Consider the following 25,717-nt stretch of genomic DNA (forward strand, 5'->3'; position numbering starts at 1 on the left):
TGAGATATCAAATGGCGTGCGTGTGTGTACATAGAACATCTATACATATATATAAATATATATATATATATATATGAGAGAATTTTTTGAGCACTTGTACATAATAAAAATCATTTTATGATTTTTCTAAGGAGTGCCTGATCTGAACAGGGAATGGTTTCATAGGCCTTCCAGTTGTCCGTGAAAAGTACGGTTGGAAAGGAGCGGACGGTGCACCTCCGTGGGTCTCTCCCTTCCAGCTTGTCTCATTGTCTTGCCGTGGTGCTCTGTCCACCTGCCTCGAAGCAGGCCTAAGCGGGCGACTTTTGTCAGGGGTGAGCAGGACTGTCCCTTTAGACTCCAGCTTCAACTTGCCTTTGCCGAGCAATGCATCTGCTCTCGGGGGGAAGAGTTTGTCGTGCATTTGCTGGACAATAAGGGAGCCGTGTGCTCCAGAGGCTTCAGCCTTGGCCAGTTGCAGACGACTGGGAACTGGCATCCCAAACAACCGGAGACAACCTGCTAGCCACCCCTCTCGTCCAGATAAGGAAGTGATGGGGCTGATGGCAAAAGAGGCAGTAGGTACCTGGCGACTTCACAAGCGTAACCAGCCCGAGCTGTGGGACGCTCTCGCCTGCATCCATCTTGAGGACTTGGGGGAGAAAGCTGCCTGGCTAGGTTTCGTAGCTGCAATTTGGAAACTAAGCATCAAGGCCGCTTTCCCCCAACCTTTCTGGCTTTGCAGACGGGGGGGGAGGGGATGATTCCGTGCAAACAGTCGGCAAGCAGGTGCACACGCGCGGCTCCATTTGTGCAAGTGGGCAGCAAGCACATCCCATCACTCACACGAACGGAGTGTGCCCTCGCCAGCTGCTCCCACCAGGGGGATGCAGTGCATACTCGCCCGCCATTTCCGTGGCCCGATTCCAAAGGGCTTGTGGGCCCAGGGACCCCTAACAGATTACCTTTCTTCCACTGTTTAGAGCACAGGCTGAAGAAGTGTCCGCTTTTTCTCCACTCTCGACTTCACTCACGAGGATAAGTAGAGCCATCGTGTCCTGGGGAGGTCCAGATGTTTAAATTTGGTTGTCGCTTCCAATAGTTCATTGCAGGATAACACGAACTAACTGGACCTAGGTGTTGCTCAGAACTGAAAGATTGTGCTGTATCAGCTAGGTTTTAATGCAAAAGTACCTGACAGCTGCAGGCAAAAAAAATATAGCTTGCATGCAAAAACTATTGATTATATTGGCAGGCCTGGTTCCAGCCTTAAATTGAGGCCAATTTTCCCCTGCAGACACGGGAAGAAAGTAGCACGATGATCCTGAGAGTACTAAAAATAAAACCCAGCTCTGATCATCTGTGCATCATCTCCAGGGAGACGAAAGGTGGCTTGTGATGGCCAGAGGTGGAGAGCCAACAGCTCAGAACTAGACTTTCATCCAGTGCAGCCAAGAATACATTGATCAAGCGAGGCTGTTTTTGGCCTTGAGTGTTTTTGGAACTATTGGAAACTTTTGGAAGTGGGCATTTTCAATTTTATGTTCCCCTGAATTAGGTCTGTTGATTCCTTACGCATCTCAGTTGTGGGACTTGTTTGCAGATGCCAGACAGACAAGAGGTGGCAAAGCCTCTGTTGGGGATATAACCATTTAGTGCAACTTGTATTAACTGATGGCATAATCGTTTCCCTTTTTCTTGAACTAAGGCGTATAATGAACCAGTTTAGGAGCCCAAAAACTATATTCAATCTTTTTTCTAAGTACTTTCACCCTCAGAGCAAGCCACAATCCTTCAGATTTAAGAACCCATTTCACAAGTTTACACCACCAGTAAGAAAATACTGCATCTGTAAAAATAATTCTTACTCTTTGTTTTGGAATAACATTAGTTCTTTATTGGACATTGCAAGAGCATAAAGGGAAAGAAACAAAATTTGCACATTTGTAACAAAACCATGGATAGTGAAAGGGAACCGGTTCACTTCTTGCAAGTTTAAGAGACCCAGAAGGTGCTTGAACAGAGTGCAAAATCCATAACAAATGCAGGAAAAGACTGACTTGGAGAAGACTGCCATTTTGTAGCAAAATTTGCAACTTCTTGGCAAAAACGACTCTGACCAGGGTCAGGAGAAAGAATAAATAAGGACCTCAGCTTGGAACAGCGTATACTAAAACAGCAAACGCTGTATAGGCAAATCACTGGCATTTCATAGAGCTGTTTTGGCTGTCACAATCCCTATTAACTGCCCACTTCGTTGTTTTGAATTTTGGGCTGGAGAATGTTATTAGATACAAAACGGAATCAAAAACCTGCTAGAAGAAACAATCGCCCAGAAAGGACTGGGTGACAGAATAGCCAATGGGCGGCTACTTTGAGCAGGTATTTCAACAGCAGGGTATTAGGAGGAAGATGACCAACAGCTAGGCAACTGCCTTACAGATATCTGACAAGTTTCACCTCAAAAGAGAATGCAAGGCTAAGGTTGAGCTTAATTCAAAGGAAGGACCGCAACATTGAACCAATTGGTACCAGAGCCAGGTTTAGAAAGGCCAACATTTATCACAGTCAAGTCTGGCGTTCTGATTCTTTGGCCAGAGCACTGCTTCTCTGGCAAGATCAAAAAACTGGGTTCAAGCAGTTTTGTATGTTGTTTTCCTGCCCTGGAGTAGTTGCTATCTAAGGGAAAGATCCTACCCCGTAATCTGTAAAGTGCATGCATTTTATTTTAATCACAAGCACACCCGACTCGTCACCCATTCGGAGTCCGACTTGTCCCCGGAAATGCACAGGGCTATGCTCTTGAAGACAAGACATTCAACTTCTCTACGTCTCTAGTTGCTAATTTTCAAATTGGTTACATTCTGTGAAAAATCAAGCTTGCAGCAAACTGAACTGAAGGGGACTTGGAGCACCCCAAATATTGCAAGGCGGGTAAATTTGGAAGAAGTCTGGTGATCAAATACAATTAGGTTTGAAAATGTAGCACAGTGGAAAAACGAGTTGAACGTGTTCAGCTGCTCAAACAAGAACACTGCCTTTATCCTGTTTTTAAAAGTACATGAGGGGGAGCTAAATCAAAAGGCACTATCAAAAAACGAAATGAAGAAATCATTGCAAGACAATCCAAGTCTTCTGTCTGCAAACTTTGCATGGTGTCAAACCACTTTTTTCCTCCCTAAGTCAGTCTTCCTCATCTGCCTGTCACCTTGCATGTTTTAGACTACCATTTCCACCCACTTAGCCTTTTTACTGAAGGAATCCTAGTCTTTCAATCTAGCTCTTGGCTACAAGCTATATGGATGACAACGTGATGTAAGAACTTGATGACAGAACTGAATGGATTACAGCTGTCATGATTCACTAGACTAAGACCTGGCCATTGTGACTTCTCAAAAAGCATACACTTTTTATAATCTCTGAGCATTTCGGGGAACTTGCAGTCAACGGCTGATAATCAAGTCCATACCCCTTTGGCAAAATCTTGGCTAAATTCCTACTTGTAAAAGATTAATCTTCACTGGCTCTGCGGGGAGAAATTCCACACACAGCACCAATAAACGAGATGCAGAAGTTACCACTGTGTGGAAGGAGTGTTATGAGACAGCAAAGCAGACAAGCCACCCGCAACTATTTTACTGTTGGAACAAAAATAATACAACATACCCTTTTCTGTGCTTATTAAAATCATCTGCATTTGGTTATACAGATTTTGATAATTCAGGTGAGTCAACCATAGTGCTTTAATGAAAGGTAAAATGCATATTTCACTGCATAATTTTAGCAGTAACTTTCAGTTTGCCAATTCAAAATTTAGTTGTTATGACCAGTGTTCAAAAGTCCTTTTAATATATTTTTAATAGATTCATGTATGTGTGTGTGTGTGCATGCGTGTGTGTAGATACACATGCACTCACACACATACTATAAGCCTGGAAGATCAATATAAATACTGCTCCAGACATTTTTTAAAAAGTGTTTATATCCAGCTCCAATATTACAGCTCAGTGTCCTATTTTTAGAATCGTCTATTAAAAAAAACTTTTTAACGGTGCAGAGGTTCAAGTTTTCGCAACTTCAGTGATGTGCTGGATGACAAAGCATCCTGGCTGGAGGAAGAATGGACAGTGTCTGGGGACTGGAATAACACTCTGCCCCGGTGATTAAATACATAAAAGGATGGATGGTTCCTTAATGTGTCAAATGTCCTAAAACAAAAGGAAAACGGGAGAGAATGGAATTAACATTGAATCAGAACAGTTATTGTAGTCGGCAAGCAGACAATCATTTCGGAGAGAATTTTAGACACTGGTATTTTAGACAATGGATTTTAGACATTGGTATTAACACATATCATGGTCACGTGTAATTTAAATCTTACCTGTCTCTTCCCCTGCAAGGAAGTAGTGGCAGCAAGATAAAACATTACTGCCATATCCCAAGCAGCAGAGAAAAAAAATTCAGGATCACTGCTAAGCAACAACATTTGGACCAAGAACATGCGTGCCTACAGAGATGGTGGGTTTTCCATCTATGGGAGGTTCCAAGAGGCTGGAGAACCATCTCTCAAGGACGGTTTAATTAGTTTGCTTCCATACTGCAGAGGGCTGGACCTTAAAATCCCTTCCCACTGTACAATCCTACAACTGATTTTCCCATGCCCTTTGTCAACCTTGACAAGTTCTGACACTTACACAACCATTGCAGAATTGGCCTTGCTTCAAGATCTGTACAAACTCAACTCGTTGCTTAGGCTTGCTATTAATCACGATACAGTATGTTATTTCCCCAAACCTCTGCTGTTATTCCATTCCTGAGGCCATCAGCCTCAAATTCTCCCTAAAAAAGCCTAAGAGGGCATTGCACACTTGGCAAATGAGCTTTTTTTTTGCTTCACACATTCTAAGAACCTAGTCTGTAAATGAAGCTAAGCCAGACGGATGGGTTAGTGGAAAAGGGGAAAAAAACAACAGCACGAGACTCACTTCAAAATGTCCTAAATTCTTGTTCTCAGAATAATAATAATAATAGCAGTAGCCCTACATTCAAGGAAGGCTTTCTGGTTTAAAGTTTCATACCATCCAGTCAAAATGTCACTGTTGTTCATGAAAAGTGACCTGTGCGCTGCTTCTTCGGTACCACTACCCCTTTTGCCACTGACTAAACAACCTTTGAGTCAGCTCATTCTTGTTAATAGTCTTTTCCTCACAGGTTCAACATGCGCTTCTCACGTGTGCCTACTGGATTCCATGGTTAATTTTCTCAGTACAATATAGCTCCCATAACCAATTCCCTTGGTAGAACTATTCTGAGGGGGGAGAAACACCAAGAGGAGGCCCCATATGATTCTCCTCTCTCGGAGGAAGACACTGAGCAGAGTCTTTTATCTCCCCTGGTATTATTTGTTGGCATCTAGGCCAACAACACTTTGTTTTCCCTTTTGAGCAGAAGAGTGAGAGTCCTCTCCTACTTAGCCTGAAATAGCAAGAAAACATCCAGGAGACAAGCAATTATAGTAGTAGCAATCGAGGAGGAAAGAGAAAGGAACATACTTATTTTTTAGCTCTGAAGTAGCATCCATATCTTTAAATTCTCCTGCAATATGAACAATCCCGTAACAGGTAACTGCAAAGGCCAGCAGAGTTTGAAGAACAATCTATAAACAGATGAAAAATGACAGCTGAGTGTTTTCAGAAAGCCACGCCACCATAATTTGGTTCCTTGTTGAGGCCTCTGTATTCAAGGTAGTTCTCCTTTTTGAGCTCAAAAGTACTAGGGTTAGAAAAAGGGTAACACAGTGGACCAAGATTTGGTTTGAGACACGGAATGTCGCTTTATGCCTTATTAACGTGAGAAAAAGTAAATAAACAATCTTTACTGCAATTAAAACTATTACATAGGTTTCTATAGCAAAGGCATTGGACTGTTTGCAATCTTGCTTTGTGAGCGCTCCTGACCAGTTCAAAGTCAATAAAAAAATCAAAAACACTGAGAAAAAAGTGAGGAGAAAGAATGCAACGAGGGCAGGATTAGTGGATGGAAGAAATGTTAGCCAAACGCCAGAAGGATCAGGTGGTTTACTCTGCAGAACCTCGGGAGTTGAACCAGAGTAAAATATCAAGTGGGGGGATGCTTTTAAGGGAGGGGAAAGTGGCAGATTTGGAGGGTTTCATTCCTGCCACAGGCTACAATTGACAAAAGCCATCAAGCGTGCCAAGAAAATGAAGAGCCAGCAGCAGTTCAAATCCAGCCGGGCCTTGAGCTCTCTTTGCTCCCTCCTTTATCATTAAACTACTCTTGAGGTCCAAGCTGCCATTCTGGGGTCTGCCCTCCATGCAGAAAGCAGGGAACCACTTACATCTATAGGCAACGTCTCGTCTTCCTTCTCTGTTAATCGCATATAGGAACGGTCTGTTGAAATACAAGAGGCAAAGTTGGCATCTTCGTATCCCCTCCCCCAACTGGGCCAAAACGGGAGGGGGGGGAAGAGCAGGATGGGGAATGCAGAAGGAGAAGCACGTTTTCCCTGTCTTAAAAATATGACGGGGGGGGGGAAGGAGGAGGCAGGGCAGCCCAGGAACTTCGTGCCCCTTCTGTCCACAAATTCCCCCGCAGGGACCCCCCCAATTCTCTATTCCTCCTGGTCTTAAGGGGGGCAGCCCTTCCCTTCCTTCCCTCCCTCCCCCCACCTCCCTCTTCCCGGGATTCAGCGAATCCCGAGCCCGCCCCCCTGCCCCCCCGTTGGCCTTCGCCCCGCCCTGAGGGCCCCGCTCCCGCCACCGCCCGGGACTGCAACCCCCATCGCCCTCGGCCCCGCGCGTGGACGCGGGCCCGGCTCCTCCCTCAGGCCCAACCGCCCCGGCCCCGTCCCGCCTCCCTCCTTCGGCCCGGCGGCTCTCCGCGGGCGGAGGGGAGAGTCGGGCAAGGGGCCCCGCGCGCCTCACTCACGCTGCGCGGCGGAGAAGGCCGCGTGCGCCAGGGCGAAGAGCCCGACCCCGACCAGCCCTTTCCAGAGAGAGGCGGCCGCCATCGTCCGCCCTCCTCCTCCTCGGCCGCCGCGGGCGCTGCGCATGCGCGCCTAGGGAGAGAGCGAGCGCGCGAGGGGGGAGGAGCCGCCGCCGCCTGGTCGCTCCGCGCGCCGCGATGACGTCAGTGGGGCGCTGGGCCGGGGCTGCGGCCGGGCGTCTGAGGCGCTGAGGCGGTCGGGGGGCGATGGCGGCGCTGCTGCTGCTGGCGCTGGGCCTGGAGCCGGGCCCCGGCGGGGCGGGCGGGCGGCATCCGGGCGCGCTGGAGGAGGAGCTGGTGGCCGAGAAGGCGGCGGAGGCCAGCCACCGCCAGGACAGCGCCAACCTGCTGGTCTTCATCCTGCTGCTGACCCTCACCATCCTCACCATCTGGCTCTTCAAGCACCGCCGCGCCCGCTTCCTGCACGAGACCGGGCTGGCCATGATCTACGGTGAGCAGCGGCAGGGCCCATCGTCCCCCGCCGCCGGCACAGAGAGGGGGAGGCTGGCCGGCGCCTTCCCCGATTCCCAGGCGGGAAGGCTGAACCCCGACCTCGCCTCGCCTCGCCTCGGGCTCTGCTGTGAAATCGGGCTGCAAAATGTCCTGCAGGTTTTGCTTTTCGTCCTTCCCTCCCCAGGCAAGAAAGGCGCGCCTTTAGGCCATTAGCCCATCCCTTCTCTTAGACTCGGAGTTTGGGGGGGCTATAAAAGCCCCCTTGGGAGAGCCTGGCCTGTTAAAGGGGTGAATGCTTATTATTTAAATTGTCAGCTGCCCGATGGACTTCGTAAACCTGACACTATTAAAATCTCTCGGTTTACTGCCACCCCCAGACGTTTTGTATTTCTTCTCCCATAATCCCCAGCCAGCAGGGCGAGGGCCAGTTACAAGTCCAGCGTGGCAAGAATTGTCTGAAAAGAACCACAGAGCGGACCTCCATCCTCCATCCAAACCAGAGCTTTTTCAGGGAAGATTTGAGATTGAAGCTCTAATGTGCAAAACACCCAGTGCCTGACAGTAACGATCCTCTTTCTCTCAAATTTAAGCACGTTTTATTAATAGGATATATTTCCCAAAAACTATTCAGTTGCTGTGTTTATATCAGTTGCTAAGGCATAGTTTTTAGTTAGATATATTACCCCCCCCCCGTAGATAGGGCTCGCAACTTGGGAGTCCTCCTAGATTCACAGCTTTCTTTAGAAGACCATATAGCAAATGTGACTAGGGGGGCCTTCGCCCAGGTTCTCCTGGTGCGCCAGTTGCGGCCCTATCTAGACCGGGAGGCCTTGCGCACGGTCACTCGTGCGCTCGTGACCACTCATTTGGACTACTGCAACGCTCTCTACATGGGGCTGCCCTTGAGGACCACTCGGAGGCTCCAACTGGTACAGAATGCAGCCGTGAGAGTTGTGTTGGGAGTTTCCCGATACTCCCATGTTACACCCTTGCTCCGCGAGCTGCATTGGCTCCCAGTTGTCTTCCGTGTGAGATTCAAGGTGCTGGTAATGACCTACAAAGCCCTTCATGGCATGGGTCCGGAATACCACAGGGAGCACCTGCGGCCAGCATCAACTTCCCTCTGCCCAGTGCGCTCCCACAGAGAGGGCCTCCTCAGGGTGCCACCGGTCAAAGAATGTCGACTGGTGGCCCCCAGGGGGAGGGCCTTCTCTGTGGGCGCGCCGGATTTATGGAACCATCTTCTGGCCGAGCTCCGGATGGCGCCCGACCTCCGCTCCTTCCGGCGCGATCTAAAGACCTACCTGTTTGAACAAGCCGGCCTGGCCTGATGGGTGATGGGTTTGGGTTTTATTGTTTTTTATGTATTTTAACTTATTGTTATAGTTTTTAGGCATCTTGTTTAATCTCTCTTAATTTTTGTATTCTTGTCTTTTAACATGTATTGCCCTGTTCACCGCCCTGAGTCCTTCGGGAAAAGGGCGGTATACAAATAAAATTATTGGTTTTTTTAATTATTATTATTATTGTTATTATTATTATTATTAAATAACAATGGATCAAAATTATTTACTGTCCAAGACCAAACACAATAAAAGACCAGCATACAATACAATAATTCCAAAAAAAGCAAATGTATGACACTTAGCAGCTAATGTGTTGATAGCATGGAAACCACTAAATACGCCAACAAATTACATTTTGGAGTTTGTTGTGTGAACTAGACCGTTGTGTTATTGATTAGCTATTAGCTATTTGAATCCAAGAGTCTAGATTATCCTGGTCAAAAAGGTGTTTGTTTTTTTTCTTCAGCCTGGCAGATCCCTATAATATAGGTGCACATTTTGGATGTTTTGCTGCAAATTGTCTTGGCAAATTTTTGAAATTGCTCAAGAGATCCACTGCCATTTTTTCTTAACTGAAGCTGACCTTAAGAACAGTGTTGGGAAACTACTGAGCATAAAATCTTCAGTGAAACTGCTGATTGCTCAATAGACGTAAAAGAAAAGTTTCAAGTTTAAAATTATCTGCTGCTCTTCTCAAACTGCCTGAAGAGAACGTGATTATTTTAAGTTGCATTAGAGTTGTAGTAATATATATTTTTCAACAAACGGGGGTAGGATTGGATGATCTCTCAGGATCCTTCATATCTGTGTGGTCTGATTTATGCAGCACAATGCACTTGGGTGCTGAACCTTCTACATTTTCTTCTGTTTCTACTCTCATCGCTGCCATTCTGTTCCACCGGTTCTTCACGATAGCATCTAGGAAACACTCAGGGCACAAGTCATGCTGTTGTGTTCAGCACAAGCTCTGTAATTCTGAAATATTTTGATGAGGCTTTGCATGATTTGAGGTACTGAATTTATTCCATTTAGGCGCTTCTTGACTCTGAAACATCTTCTGTTTCAATTTTGCTGGAGGAGTTCTTCTGACAGTTGGTGAAAGAGGGGTGCTGAGAATTTATAGATCAGAACTCCGAGCCTCTCAGGATTGCTCTAGGTCTCTAGCAAACCTGAAGTCCTCTGTGTTTCTTACAGGAGTTCTGGTGGGAGTCATTCTTCGCTACGGCATCCACATTCCCGGCGATATCAACAACGTGACTTTAAGCTGCCCAATGCAAACAAGCCCTGCGACTTTGCTGGTCAACCTGAGTGGGAAGTTTTATGAGTACACCCTGAAGGGGGAGATCAGTTCCCATGAACTGAATAGTGTGCAAGATAATGAGATGCTGCGGAAGGTGAGCTCTGATGCTTTCCACTTCACTTTTCCCCTTTTTTTAGATCAAAGGTTCTGGGAAAATATGATCGAAATTCACAGTCCTGCCTTAGCTTTGCCCCAGGTTTCTAGAGGAGTCTGGAAAAGAAAAAGAAAAAAGCTGTAGAGTTTTTGAAGGCGTCTCTCCTGCTTCTTCTCTGGGCTGACTGCTGTTCCTCAAAGTTCTCAGCTTTCCATGCTCAAGAAATTGCTTAAGGGCTAGCTTCACACCTGGCTTTCAGTCTAAATGTGAATTGCTGAGCTGCAACTTGTCAGCTTGGCTGGGTCTTGCCCTTGGAAGAGGCAAACTGTTGTGTGCAGTCAGCCATTTATAATGACTCAAAAGCATGGTGAGGCACACTCGCTCTAGTCCTCTCCTTCCTTGGCTGAATAAAAGGAACTTCCTTCCCCTATTCATCAGATCTCTTCGGGGTAGACATATCACACTACTCTGCTGTGTTGTACATCCCAGACCCGCACTCCAGTGACTGCCAACACAGGCTGTGCTGTTTCGATTCTGGAAGCTGCTTGGGTGTGAAATCAGCAAATGCCTCCCAATTGTGAAGTTGAAAAGGGGGTACAGTTCTTGTTTTTAACAAAAATGGGCTTCACCAAATGATATGTTTTACTCGGCACCCATTGAAGTGATGTTTTCCTTCTTTCTCTCTTTTTAATATCCTACAGGTAACTTTTGATCCTGAAGTGTTCTTTAATATCTTGCTCCCTCCAATTATATTTTACGCTGGATATAGCTTGAAACGGGTAGGTGTCTGTTCCTTCTAATCCTCTTTGAAATATCCAGGGCAGCAGAAGAAGAACGTAAAGTAGACATTGGCCACCTGCTGCTCTGTTGTTGTCATTGACTACATCTTCAGTCTGTTTTGGATGAACTCAACTGATTTTTCTCTTGGATTTAATGCCTTAAGATTCTGCTGTGCAACAGCTTGAAACAGGATAAACAATCTCTTCCATCCTCTACCGCTAAAACGTAATCCAGTGCGTGTATACAAAATAAAATAAATCCATTAAGCAAAGTCTATCCCTTGCAATCCAAACCTTTAATTGCCCTCTCTTATAACCAGAACAGAACTTTTGCCGCAAATATAAATTTGGATAATAAAGAAATACTACATTGTAAAATATTTTTTCTGAACAAAATGTGCCTCTGATCTTTCCAAAATCAGTAATTTGTTGCCAGACACCAAGTGCCTGCAGGCAGCGCTGTCTGTCCTAATGTGGATTTTTCCCCATGCTAGAGGGAAAAAAATGAGTAATTGTAATGCTTATAAAACATCTTAGTTGGAAAGGCATTTCAAGTGCTAGAGAGATAAGCTTATTGTCTTCTTATTTGCTCTTTGCCTGAAATAATTGTATGTTTAGGGAGGGTTCAGCAGGACTTTGACAGAAATTGCCAGGTCATTCTAGCTCAGTCATTCCCAGCATTTAAAATAACCAAAGTGTCTCTCCTCTCTTTTTTTTCCAAGCGCCACTTCTTCCGAAACCTTGGATCCATTTTAGCATATGCATTTCTTGGAACAGCAATTTCCTGTTTTGTGATAGGGTGAGAATTCCTGCCCCTCCCTCCTTTACCCCTTCTGCTTCTAAAAATATTAGTTGTTTACATCCTTTGGATATTATCTAATAAACAGTTCTCTGTGAGCAGCTGCAAAGCCAGAGGTTAAAACCATGACGGCAATAAGGCATTAAAGATCGGCAATTAAAATAGGCACAGCATAAATCGCAACAAAATGGACGAGAGCAAGGCAAGGCCTTCTGCATTTTTAAAAATAAGAAGCTAACAATTCCAGGCTGGTTTGGATATGTTGATAAACAAGCCAATTAATGAACTATGATTGGTTAATCTTAATCGTGATGGTTCAAACCATTCACCGTTGTAAACCACTTTGAAGTGGCTCCATCTAGGTTTTTAAGCAGAGATTGGACAGCCATTTGTCTGAAATGATATAGGGCCTCCTTGAGCAGGGGGTTGGACTAGAAGACCTCCAAGGTCCCTTCTTCCAACTCTGCATATTGAAAATTAAAGCATGCCTGGATTTAGATGCTGTGATAGGATGGCTGAAGAAAATGTGGAAGTTGACCCCTCCCAGTTGCATCTGGGGGAGGAGAGAACACCTGAGCCCAGTAGAAGGCTGTGTTTATTAGGACTGGACCCAGATGTGCTTCCCAGAAACGCATGGGCTGCCAAGGGTGGGTGCAGGAAAGAGTGACTTGCACAAGGCTGCCTGAGTCTCTTAAATAAATGAATGAATACAGCTAGGCCTTGACTTACAACAGTTCATTTAGTGATGGCTCAAAGTCACAACAGCACTGAAAAAGTGACTTATGACAACTTTCCACAATTATGACCATTGCAGCATCCCCATGGCCACGTGATTTGCATTTGTATGCTTGACGAGTGGTTTGTATTTACAATGGTCGCAGTGTCCCGGGGTCACGTGATCCCCTTTTGCAACCTAACCAGCAAGGTCAATGGGAAAACCAGATTCGCTTCATGGCCGTCTGAGTAACTTTAACAACTGCAGGGATCCACTTAGCAAAGGTGGCAAGAAAAATGGGGCAAGACTTACTTAACCAGTGTCTCACTTAGCAACAGAAATTTTGGGCTTAGTGGTGGTCGTAAGTCGAGGGCCACCTGTACTGAGGTTCAGCTTGTCATGGTGACAATGATGCCAACTTCCTGGTATTCAACAGATCCATCATGTACGGCTGTGTTGCACTGATGAAAGTGATGGGGCAACTTGGAGGAGAGTTCTATTTTACCGACTGCCTGCTTTTTGGGGCCATTGCCTCTGCGACGGATCCTGGTAGGTTGTGGGCGGGAACCAGGGACCCTCCTCAAAAATGCCCTTGGGAACTAAGTTTGAAGCATTTGTGGGCCTTTCTAGAGGGGTGTTTGCGTCTCTGCCATATTTTGAAGATTGAGATTTTGCCGGGTAATAATACAGTAGGCCAGCTCGGGATTCTAGCAAACTCTTTGCCCTTTTTTTCTTGGCTAGTGACGGTCCTCGCCATATTCCATGAACTTCAAGTGGACGTTGAGCTCTATGCCCTTCTCTTTGGAGAGAGTGTCCTCAATGATGCGGTGGCCATTGTGCTGTCTTCGTAAGTTGTGTGTGTCTTTTGCCCACTACCGTCCTTGGCAGAGGCAGCTCAAGTTAGGGAGCATCTGCAAAGCGGTTATGCCTTGTAGAAAGTGATCCCTGGAGCGTCTAGAACTAACGAAAGGATGGAGGGCAATTGTCGTAGGCCTCTGGCCGTAGAGCCATCGTTAATGAGTTTCCGAAGAAGCCCCGATAACCTCAGCTGAACTTGAGGGAAAGCGTGACTAAGTCCATCTTTTGTCATTATTTAATAATTTATTTTATTTATTTAATAATATTTATATACCGCCCTTCTCCCGAAGGACTCAGGGCGGTGAACAGGGCAAGAATAAAAAATGCAAAGTTACAAAAGTTAAAAAAGAATTAAATATATGCCCACTAAAAAACAGTAAATACAAATATTAAAATAACAATAAAAAACCCCACCAATCCCCCATCAGGCCAGGCATGTTGTGGTTTCAGCTCTGCCCAGTGTACTTGTCCTCCGTCTCCTGATGGTGGTGGTGCAGTGCTTGGAATGCAGTGTGGCAGCTAATTCAACTCAGTGCCAGGCGTTCAATCCTCAGTGGCTCAAGGTTGACTCAACCTTCCGTCCTTCCGAGGTCGGTAAAATGAGGACCCAGGTTCTTGGGGGCCATAGGCTGACTGCTTAGAGAGGGCTTTAAAGCACTGTGAAGCGGTATATAAGTCTTAAGCGCTACTGCTATTAGGTAGAACATTTCTCCTAGGTAGGAAGAAGAAGAAGAATTCTTGACTCCTGCAATCTGTGGAATACCTAGCAAAGCATGAAGGAGTCTGCCTTCTGTGTTTCCCACAGTTCAATCGTTGCCTACCAGCCTGCAGGATACAACAGCCACACTTTCGATGTTACAGCCATGTTCAAATCCATCGGGATTTTCCTTGGGATTTTCAGCGGATCGTTTGCCATGGGGGCTGCGACGGGTGTTGTGACTGCTCTGATATCCTTGGTTTGTCCGTTGACACTTTTTCGCTTCTGAGCAAGAAGGTTTGCCAGTATAAAAAATCTGCAAAGTAAGGAGGACTCTTCCAGTTTGTTCCCCGTGAAATAATACAAAGTTCTGTTCTAGTTTGTCAGTAAATAACTCAAATTTTATTTATTTGTTTCTTATTTCTTATTATTATGCTGCTTTCCCTCAGAACAGACTTAAAGCTCTAACCATTTATCATACACTGGACTGGCCACAAACATCCCAACAGTAGAAATCTTATTTTTTTTTACTCATTATATCCATTTCAGCCGGTCAGAAGCACCCTATCAAAATGTATTTGCAAGGCTTTCTCAATTGTCAAATGATTTAATTAAGGACTAATTAAGTCAAAGAGTGCCAAACTGTTTTGAATGCAAAGGGGGGAAACATTTCAAGAACAGATCCCGGGGATCAACAACCCTAGATGGCAAGCTTATAACACCAAAGCAAAAAAGCCCGTATTTGACAAGCCATAGATTGTTCTGATGCATTTATGGGGTGGCTGGACCCGAGAGTGTGCTTGGTTCATATCTTTCCCTTATTGGGGGACACTCTAACAGACTCTCTGGGAAATTGCTGTCATTTTGCTGGGTTTTTTTTAAAAAAAAATCTGCAGAAATCTCTGGATTGCTCCCTTAACTACTTCCAGCTTCACGTCACCAAGTTTACCAAACTCCACGAGTTCCACCTGTTGGAAACAGGCTTGTTTTTCCTGATGTCCTGGAGTACGTTCCTGTTGGCTGAAGCATGTGGCTTTACCGGTAAGTGGTGACGTGCTGCTTCCTTGCACCGCCTGGGCGAAGCTGTGCCAGGAAATTTCCCAGAGTGCTGTGAGATTTAAATCCTTGCCAATTTGGCAGTGAGCCCACTCCTCTGATGCCGAAAGTTTCCCCACTCCCCAAACCCTGTCCCTGGGGGCCGCTCAGCCAGGGGAGCTGAGGATCTGGGAGACGACTGTAGCTTGTGCTCTTCAACCACTCCAGTTTTCTCTCGAGATGTTTCCAGAGGGGCAGGGGGCTTTCTGGCTGGAGGGTGGGGTGTAATGGGAGGAGCTGCTTACGCAACATGGAGCAATGTCATTATCAACCTGTTGGGGCTGATTGCTTTCATCTGTAGGAAGAAGTATTCTGCATAACTCAAAACCATGTGGGTTTCTGTGGTTGGACCCACGCAACCTGCCAACTTTTTGCTTCAACTGGAGTTTGTTCAAATCAGACTGGAAACTAGCTTCAAGCCCTAAAATTTGGTTTATTGCAGGTTCAGCAGTGCCCTGTCAGGCTAAACCGTAATCAAAGGGTTCTGTGTTGAAGAAAAACTGGAGACGGGCTGTAGGTGCTGCAGGCTCCCTTATTAATGCAGTATTTTGTCCCCAGGTGTGGTGGCGGTGTTGTTCTGTGGCATCACTCAAGCTCACTATACTTACAACAATTTGTCCACAGAGTCACAGCACAGGACAAAACAGGTGAGGCCTTGGGCCAGCATGGCCGGGGGGGGGGGGGGACACCCTCCTGAATGCAGGGCAATAATTTTTTAAAAGTTGCCCACTGTGCCCCCCTTATAAATCCAATAAATGTAACGCTTCCTTCTCTATTTTGTGCTGTCCATGCTTTGAGGAATTCCCTGTCGTTTAAATAAATGGACCCTGCTATCGTTGCTCTCTTCTCCTGTCCAATATGTTAGTTGTTTGAGCTTCTCAACTTCCTGGCGGAGAACTTCATCTTTTCCTACATGGGGCTGACGCTGTTCACGTTCCAGAACCACGTCTTTAATCCAACCTTTGTGGTTGGGGCTTTTGTATCCTTTTTTCTTAAAAAAAAAAGAAAGAAAGAAAAAGAGGGAAACCTATTTAGGTTGTGTAGGATAACCGTCTGGAAAATGAGAGTTATACAAAAAGAAATCTGGAGAGCTGAATACGATTTATTATTCCCAATTAAACAGGATTGAAATATGTTTGTGTAAATTCAACACTGAATGATGTAGGTAATTTAATAGGAGCACTCTCCGTTCTCATGAATTTCCACTGGAAGGGGAAAAACGCATTGCTTAGCAGTAAAAAAACAAACCCGAGTTTGTATGTTGTTTACGCCACCTTTGTTTTGCCTGAAAAGACGAAAGCAAACAGATACTCATTGGGGCTTTTTTGATTTGTGGCATTTTTAGTGGCAAGCCTTGTCTGGCTCTGAACAGTTCTTAGCCCACCCACCTGGTGAGGAGGTAAAGAAGCCGACATTGGTTTGTGACATTTGCGTGACATCCTAAGCTGCAATGAACAGGCTTAAATGGCCAGTGTCATTTTAAAGTGGACTTAAAAGACAAAATAATTTGTGGGGTCCTTTGTGCTTTCTGAGCCGAGTGGGGTTTTCTTGCAGACGTTTCATGACCCTACTAGATAACATCATCAGTGCTAGAAGGGACTGCATGTATAGAGAGAGCAAACCCAGCTCCCTTCTAGCACTGATGAGGTTACCTAGTTGGGTCATGAAACGTCTGCAAGAAAACCATCCAGCTCAGAGAACTTCAAGGACACCCCCCCCCCCAAAAAAAAGGTCAACCCTGAGCTAACAAATATTCTCTTTTATCAGAAAATAATTTCCTTAATGCAGCCCCATGTCTAGCTGGCGGTATTCCTGGGAAGAGCAGCAAACATTTATCCCCTCTCTTTCCTACTTAACCTGGGGAGGCGAAACAAGATTGGGACAAAAATTCAGCATATGATGATGTTTGCTGGTGAGTGGCCCTTGAACTCCTTTTGAACGTGGTGGCCATAAATAATGGCACGCTTAACTTGAAAGAAGGAAAGGCAGCTATTACAGAGACGGAGAATGGGACCCTTCCAGTTTTTAAGAGGTTATTGGAGTGAAGGGGGAGGGCGTGGAAATATTTCTTATCAGGCTAGGAAAAAAATGCCTGCAGAAAACAAACCGATGAGGTGGGGGAGCCTGAGGAGACATGAAGGCTACTTGAAAGACAAGGAAATTACTCGCAGAAAGCTTCAATCCCACATAAATGCTTAGCGATAGCCAAGAATCATAGAACAGGCTATGAGGGTATTTTACTACCTCTTAACTGCCTTGCTTATTAATGGTTCACATGGACCTGGCACTCGTGCAAATGGAGCTGCACACGTGAGCACCCGGGTCTGCCGCTTGCACAGCCTGGTTCCAAAAGGACCACAGGCCAGTGCCAGGCTGTAGCCCGGGGTTTGGGGACCCCTGGAGTAGGAAGCCAGCCAGGTTTAGGAAACCTCTTGCCCGCTGTCTCTCTCTCAGGCCTGCGGGGAGCCATGGCGTTTGCCTTGGCCATCCGGGACACAGCCACCTATGCGCGGCAGGTGATGTTCAGTACAACTCTGCTGATCGTCTTTTTCACCGTCTGGGTGTTTGGTGGTGGCACCACCGCGATGCTTTCGTGCCTGCACATTCGGTGAGTAGACCTTCCCCCTCCTTCCTCAGCCTCAAGCGGAGTTGCTCACTTTGGGTGGGACATCCCGTGCGTGGCGAGTCTTACAAGAGCCGCGCTTGGCCTCAAAGCCACTTTCCGGAGAATTGCAATGGCCGCCTTTGAGCAAGTCGGTTTGTGTCTTTTCGGGATGAGGGAGGCGCTGGCTTCAACTGACAGAATTGCAAGTGTGTTCTTTGCCCTGCTGTGAACTTGGGTGAGGTATGCTTTTAGAAAGGGAGAGCCAGTTGCTAACTGAGTGGAGCCACGTGCAGTTGTGAAAAGGATCCTCTTTGCCACTGGGTGTCAGCTTGGCTCTGGATGATGAGCATGAGGATAGCAGCCAGGCAGGAATAAACCGCACTCAGCCTCCCGAGACTCATTCATGCCGGCACGGCTCACATTTGCGCAGGGATGTGAGATTCAGCCAGTTGTGCTTCACAATCTCTCTTCAGATTGAGAAGAGGTGGATTGATTGTGTTCCGTCCAGTCAGTGCCGATTCTTAGCAACCACCTAGATTTTCTTCAGGTTGACTCGTCCACAGCCTGGTCCTTTAGATCCTCTCACGCTGCGCCCATCTCCACTGAAACCGGGTCCTCCACTTTCCTGCTGGTCACCCCCCTTCTCCTCTTTCCTTCCACCTTTCCCAACCTCTGAGAAATGCACATTTTTGTGCATTTCAACCCGCCTGTTACTTTCGCACGAAGGGCGAATTATCGTAGGTAGAGGAGCACACCTCAAGCCTTTGGGGTGAAGGTTTGTGTGCCGGTTGGGTGGCCAGAGAGCTGTGGGCTATCCCCAGTCTGAATGGGGAGAGTAATCGTCCTTGCGTGTTCTTCCCTGCAGGGTTGGTGTAGATGCTGACCAAGACAATGTGGTAAGTCCTCCTTTCTCCACGGTCACTCCCGCACTCTTGTGGCTGTTAGGTCAGAATTTCGAAGGCCTCGATGATTAGGATCACTCTCGAGTCATTGTTCGCCTCCTGGCTCACCAGGTGCTTTCAAGATCTCATTTCTGGCCAGCCCCCCCTTGTGTCCTAATGCCAGGATTCTGCCAGAACTTTGTTGAAGCGCTACAGATCTTTAAAATCCTCCCAGTTTTTGATTTAACGCAATCCAGATTACAAACATCAAATAATAACCAACACACCGCAGAAAATAAAGATCAAACTGGGGATTGGGGGTGTCTCTCTTCCCCCAAACCCCACTACCATCCGGTTGTGTTTCTTCTTTTCCAGGGCGGGGCAGAAAACGAGGGGCGAAGCACCAGAGCGGAGAGCGCCTGGCTGTTCCGAGTCTGGTACAACTTTGACCATAAGTATCCTTCCCAGAGACCCGGGGGTGGTCCTGGACCCCAGGCCCTGCCTCTGTTGCCTGGGGAGAGGGCTGAAGCGCCTTCCCTTCCTCAGCTGTGCATTCTCAACTCTCATGTGGCCATTTATCTGGGCTCAGCCCCGAGAAATGCAGAACTATATATCTGTCGTATGTGCCATGCCGGTAGGGGCAGAAGATTATTTTAGTTTGTATGCGGCCCCCTCTCCAGGTTTTGTCACCAGGCCAGCTCTCCGCTGTGTCCAGAAGTGACCGAAGCCGTGCCACTAGCAAGAAACCTTGGAGAAATCTGACACCAAAACTTATACCGAGCGAGGTATAATTTCAGTGCCAAAGAATTATCCAACTCCTGAAAACTGCTTTTTTCTTAGAATGAAGGTGGGGCAGACCTGCTTCTCGCTCTGTGAGAAGAGAACAAACAGTTGGCCAAAACTGTAGTTGTGATGACTTAATGTAGGAAAACAGGGGAGGAAATCGGCAACCACACGTAGAGGAATCCTGTATCGTAGTGTTTCGCAACCTGTGGTACACCCACCCCTGGGTGGGCCGCAATGTCGTCATAGGGGGTCCGCGAAGGCTTGAAGAAATGTTATGATTTAAATCTTGAGTTAGGTCTTGGGGGGGTCCATGGTGAAGAAAAGGTTGAGAACCACTGCCGTATGGGAAAGTGATCGCTGCTCAGCTGCTCGGCCCTTATAGCAGCAACAGTGGCAGCTTTACAGCCCGTGGACTTCAACTCCCAGAATTCCTGAGCCGGCACGGATGCAGTGTTTGTGCAGCAAGGAGGATACTAGCAAACGTTTTAAGAAATCCTTGTGCAGTTTGTAATAGAGCTTGTTACTTCTGTTGCGTTAGGTAGTTTTAATAGCAGAGTTCGAGCTAGAAAAAGGATGTCAGAATATTGGCTTTGGGTAAAAGAGAGGCGCTTCCTTTGCCTTAACCAAAGCCCTTCTCAGCTACTTAAAACCTCTCCTGACGCACAGCGGTCCCCCCCTGACCACCACCCTCCCCAGCTGCTGCGGGCCCATTGCACGGTGTTTGACGAGTCCGCAGGCTTACGAGGTAAGTCCAGGATTCCCCCCCCCAAAAAAAATAGCATGAAGGGCCTCCTGTGGTCCACTTAGCGCCTTCATCTGGGCATGCTCACCGTCGCTGAGGTGGGGCGGACGAAACCGTTTCTAAAACAGGGCTGGACAATCTGTGCGTGGAGTTGGAGATCTGGCATCTAGAAAAGGAGGGAAGGGTCTCGGGGAGCGGGCAAGTGGTGAGGACGTGGTTTGGGTTGTCCTTTTCCGAGGTGGCTCTCGCCTCTGTTGGAGGGTGGGCTGGGCTTTTTCCTTCTTGATTGATTAGTCCAAAGCTCTCGAGGCTCTCCTGGATTCATCCTCCACCATAGTTCTTCTGAATGAGCAGCGCGCCCCCCCCCAAAGTGTAGGCTTTCCATAATTGAAAGCCCCCAAAGTCATCTGCCCCCCACAAGGCCACCCCATTGGCCGCGGCCCCGTCTTGCCAAAATGTAGGAGGGGAACGTGGCTGTAGACACTAAGAAGTTGCCCAGTTCTTTTATTGAAGCCTCTTAGGACGTCTGCTGTTTAATAAAGCCGTGAATTGATCTCTCCTCTCCTCCCTTCCTCCTTCCCCTCTCCTCTTCTTTCCTCTCTTCTCCCTTCCCTTCCCTTCCTCCTCTTCCTCAGAATCGAGAGCAGCTGAAGGATGATGATTCAGATCTGATTTTGAATGACGGAGACATCAGTTTGACGTACGGGGATTCCAGCGGGAACTCCGATTCGTTGCCATCGGGCGCCTCAAGACGGGTGGCTGGAAATGGTTCCGAGGACACGCTAGACCAGGAGCTCGGCTTTGGCGACCACGAACTTGTCATCCGGGGGACCCGCCTCGTTCTTCCCATGGACGACTCCGAGCCTCCTTCCGGCGTGGTTGACAACGCTCGCCATGGCCCAGCCTAAGATCAGTATCTTGACACGACAGGTAGCCTAAGAAGAAGAAGAAGAGAATCCGCAGGTGACGGTGAAGAAAACCTGGCTATCTATGACCCAAAAACCTACTGTATGCCTCAGAACGTCTCAGCTGTATAAATAGGATTTATTTATATGGTGTCAGGAGAAACAACCGCTATCTGTGCAAGGCAGTTCTCTGGGAGCGAGCTGTTGATTTTGTGCGCTTAGAAACAACCGTGTGAAAACGATGGACTAGCACTGAATAGCAGTGGAACTGTTTTAGATGCAATTGTGCTCTGATGGGAAAAGAGAGAGCCGCTTTGCAGCCGTCCTTCCGGTTCTGTAGAATTCTGTGTTTTTTTGTTGGGTTTTGACCATTCAGTGCCCACTTCGCTGATGCCAGGAAAGGAAGGGAAGATTGAGCAGTGGGGAGCTAAGACGAGGTGGCCAAGCTGCAGTAGGCAGAAGACCTAAAATAGCTGAAGAGGATTGCTTGAAATCTTCACGTTTTATTTTGAAGAACATCTTCTGGATGTTGGACAGTCTTGGAGAGAGTTACCCAGAGGGCTTCTCGTTTGCTCACCTGGCTGTCCACACTTATTGAAGGGAGAGTTAGCCAGGCAGTGGGTGCTGTGGACATACAAGCTTCTGACTTGGCAAGTTGTGTGTGTTAAGTGGAACAACCTCCTTGGTTGTCCCAACAGAGAAGGTGGCCTTCTGAGGTTCGTGAGGCTGAAGGTGGATGTTTTATCATTATTTTGGTTTCAATTTTTCTCTTGCCTTGTCCCATCGCATTAGGGTGAGGAACTGAATTGCGGAGTGCTGAAACAGCTGCCCTGTTGTTACTTTCACGCAGAGAATTAGCGCACTGCTTCCGGGGCAAGTTGGAGGCACCCAGAAATGGCTGAGTTAGTTTTGAGCTTCTAGTCTAGTGGCTGGCTGGGCCGTGGGGGGGAGAACATTTTTTTCTAACGGGTGCATATTTGCAAACAAAAACAGCTGGAGCAGTAGCACTGTTCAAAAGATGGAGGTAGAGATTTTACAGTTTTTTTTTAAAAAAAAAGATATTTTGGAACATCCGTCCATTTGTATAGTTGCACTGTTTGGTATTGGTTGCATGTGTGTGTGTCAGTAATGAAAAAAAAAGATTTCTATCTCATTTACAATTCAGTGAGAAAAATGCCGATGAAATCCAATTTCTTGGTGTTTTTTTTTTCTTTGCCTATAAAAGAGCTCTGAACAACCTGCTGATTTTTATATCCAGTTTTTCCCTCTAAGGTTCTGTTGCAGTAGCATTGGGAATTCAAGAATTTTGAGTGCAGCTGTTCCAGGTTTATCTCAGTGGCAGATCTGGTCCTGTTACAGACTTAAGCTCATTGTTCTCTTTAGCAGAAAACACCTGAAGCCAACTCTTATTTTAGAATTTTGAAAGTCTTTTTTAATGTCCTGTGTTATTCTAGCTACTAACAATCCCTGTTTTTTAATCTTGTTTTAAAAATGGGTTTTGTTTTGATCCTTCTTTTAGATTAGCATGACCTGCAAGCAGAATATAGTTTCTCTTTGGCTATTTGTTCAATCACCAGAGAAATTTCTCATCCTAAAATAAACGTCGCACACCCAGGCTCGCTTTCGGCTAACCAAGGAGGAAAAACATGCTCCAAAAATGGTGGAATTTTGTGACCATTTTGCCCTGGAAACAGGCTGGGTAGCTGTAGACATCCAGCATTTCAACATGCACATGTGGCATTTTTAATTTTGAGTTGCTTCACCCTTTTAAATCTTAAAGCTGGCTGTGCTGGAATTTAGCCTCTAAGTGATTCTTCTGGTTCAGGAAGGAATTGATTCCATTTCAGCCATGAAAACAGATTATTTTTCGTTTTCCAAAAGTTTTAGGTCTGCGTTAACTTTCCTCAAGTCTCCTCCAGAACAATTTTGTGGACTTGCCCAGGAATGGTGGGGTCTGTTTTTTTCCTCTTAGTTGCATTCTGCTTTCGTGTCCCACCCACCTTTTTCAAGAGTCACCCCAATTCTGTAGTGACACAGCTTGCTTGAAAAGTGTAAAATTTCACTGCACTGGAAAATAAGTTGTTTTTTTCTTCTCCTCTCCCAGACTTCCTTTGTTTGGTTACATTAGGTCTTTTATTTTTATTGTTTCTTCCTGCTATGCAGGAACATCATTAAATATATGTGAATGCATGTTGTGCTTTTATATAATGTCTGTATCTTAATGTCTGATGTTAAAATAATAATAGTACAATTGCTAATAATAATAATATAATAATATGGGAAATGTTCATGTGTTAAGATTTTTACATCACTTGCACAGTGCTAACTCTTTGGTTTCAAATGTTTCTAAGCAACAGCTAACGATCTTGTGTAGCCCGATCAGTCATGGAGTTTGCAGAAAATGTAGAATTTTGTCAAGGAAACGTATTTGCCTGAAATAGTGGATCCCTCCTCTGCTCCGTCCTCCCCAATTTGGAAGATTTGTAGACTCCTACCAGTTAAGTTTCTTTTTGTAAATCATGACTAAGACAACTCGCGTCCTCTGGGTGTTGTGGAACTACAGTTCCCAGCAGCCTCTGTTGCCATGGCCAAGAGTGCCATGTTGGGAAATTAGAGTCCACCACCATCTACAAGGTTGAAGGTTTCCCTTCCGGTAATGTGTACTTCGACAACCTCTGGAAGGCCCCATTTTGTTCTGCTTGAGGCCTTTGCTTTCCCTCTTGCCCAGATCAAAAGTAAAACGGGATCCCTTGCAATTTTGGGTTGTAAGTCTAGATCTGGTGTCTATTGGCATGTAATAAAAGTGGAGCTGACAAGTTTAGGAAGATCCTAGATCCCAAGGTGATCAGCCTTCTTTCTGCTTTGCTGCCTTAACTGGACAAAATAAGGAAATGCCCCCCACACCCAACTCTTTGGTTGTGCCTCCTTTATTCTCAAGTGCAGTTGTGCAGTGTCAGCTTGGTCCTATAAAGTTGACTGCCACTTCACACATTTTGTTGTTTATTTAAAGCAGCAACTGATTTGTGTTGAGGAGCTTGTGATGTGACCATTAGAAACATGGCAGAGACCTGTTGGTTTTAAAAGGCAAGCGGTGGCTCCCGGTGGTCCATTGGACATCCTGTCACCACATCTTGAGAAGGTGCCCTCCTAAAGGCAACGCCTGAATACATTGGCTGCACTTAATTGCAGCCATACACTTAAGAGTCTAGATTTGTTACAAGTTCCTTTGGGGAAAAGACACCTGATCTTCAGACAGACCACCCCTCTAGGACTGAAATTCTGCATCTTTGAGAATTTCTCTTTCTAAATATAATAATAATGATACACTTCCCAGTTTTCCGTGCAAGTTTGCGGTTAAGACGCATTAATAACAGTCACACCACTCTAGACCTCATAATGCCTGTGATAGTTTTCAACTGCTGATTGAATTAATACTCTCCTGTTGAGATGGATCCCAGCTTTTATGGCCAGTGAGTAATGGAGAATTCTTCAACACTGGAACCAGTGGCAGATCCCCACTGCGGTTCCTCCAGAATGACCCGTCAGGAATTGAACATGGCCTTGATAAGTGTGCATTTCTTTCTTCGATACTGCAAGAAAGCAATTCCCTTGCTTGTTGCCAAGTTCTTACATGACCTCAAAAACAGCAGTGGGGATTTATAAGCTTGTGACTCCAGCTGTGGGTTTAAATTCAGCTGCCCTCGAAATGCGCTCTTTTCTGTAAAGATTCCATTTCTGCATCGGTGACACTGTATGTCAAGTTCTAGTGTTCTCTACTTACTGTTAAATTGTCTCTTTTTATGATATTAACTGCTGTAGTTGTGGCATTCTTGTAACGATATCCTTAAGCATAATAATTGCACTTTTTGGTTTATGACAACTCAAATCTTTTATTGTTACTTGCACTGTGAAAGAAATCATGGGCCTATAAAAAACATTTGTTTCTTTGAATTTGATGTGTCTGCGTGGTTTTTCACTTCACGCAAAAATGTGTTTTTCAACTTAATTTATTCCTTGATCAGTGGACTTTAAAAAAAAAAGTCACATTTTGTCTTGCAGCTGTAAATCTCACACCGCTGAAAAAGTAAGGACCTGCAAAGTGAAAAAGAAGATGTATCAAGATTCTGTCCAATAACTATCATAACGTAATTATAAATAAATAAACAACCTCTTTGTCGAGCTCTGTGGTTTGGCGAGCAAGTTTGGACCCTACTGTCTTCCCAAATTACCTGTATATTAGCTATAAACCTCACCACCACCACCTTTTTTCCAAAATTGAAAACCTGACTAACAAAATTGGGAATTATCCTGACCACTCTATAAACGCACAACTTTAAAGTCTGCTGATCTTCAATCTTGATGCAAGACAAACTTGAGTGCTTTATCACATATTTACACAGGAGTCTCTCTTAACTGGGATCTTTGCTTCCAGTCGCCTCCTTCTCCCTAAAATATCCAACCCAAACCAACTTTCCTTCCCTGCCCTGCCCGGAGAGGGTCCAAACGGGGTGTGGGTGGGGGGGGATGGCTTTTGCCAGTTAGAAGTTGCCATATATGGTTGCAGTCACCCAACGTGGTGTGTGTGTTTGTGTGAGCCACCCTCATTTCTAAGGTGATGTGTGCTTTGCTGCTTCCCTTTTACATAATCTCTGGAGAATGTGGAAAGCAAAATATAATT

At 45.9% G+C, this 25,717-nt stretch overlaps 2 protein-coding genes across 2 annotated transcripts; one reads left to right on the forward strand and one right to left on the reverse strand.

Moving 5' to 3' along the window:
- Positions 1 to 1,849: 1,849 nt before the first annotated feature.
- Positions 1,850 to 7,048, reverse strand: MMGT1 (membrane magnesium transporter 1). Its single transcript, XM_083372030.1, has 4 exons — positions 6,928 to 7,048; positions 6,338 to 6,390; positions 5,532 to 5,635; positions 1,850 to 4,187 (listed from the first exon to the last, which is right to left on the reverse strand). The coding sequence occupies exons 1-4, from the start codon at positions 7,007 to 7,009 to the stop codon at positions 4,025 to 4,027; spliced, it is 402 nt and encodes a 133-aa protein (XP_083228156.1). The 5' UTR covers positions 7,010 to 7,048; the 3' UTR covers positions 1,850 to 4,024.
- Positions 7,049 to 7,149: 101 nt separating this feature from the next.
- SLC9A6 (solute carrier family 9 member A6) lies at positions 7,150 to 24,990 on the forward strand. The gene is made up of 16 exons (XM_083372248.1): positions 7,150 to 7,435; positions 9,978 to 10,177; positions 10,879 to 10,956; positions 11,679 to 11,755; positions 12,907 to 13,019; positions 13,212 to 13,317; positions 14,134 to 14,284; positions 14,970 to 15,066; positions 15,679 to 15,767; positions 15,986 to 16,099; positions 16,921 to 17,032; positions 17,575 to 17,728; positions 18,591 to 18,621; positions 18,982 to 19,061; positions 20,032 to 20,137; positions 20,770 to 24,990. Exons 1-16 carry the CDS (start codon positions 7,192 to 7,194, stop codon positions 21,040 to 21,042), a joined length of 2,025 nt encoding a protein of 674 aa, XP_083228374.1. The 5' UTR covers positions 7,150 to 7,191; the 3' UTR covers positions 21,043 to 24,990.
- Positions 24,991 to 25,717: the final 727 nt, after the last annotated feature.

This window comes from Vipera ursinii, assembly GCF_947247035.1.
Source record: "Vipera ursinii genome assembly, chromosome: 12".
Lineage (NCBI taxonomy): Eukaryota > Metazoa > Chordata > Lepidosauria > Squamata > Viperidae > Vipera > Vipera ursinii.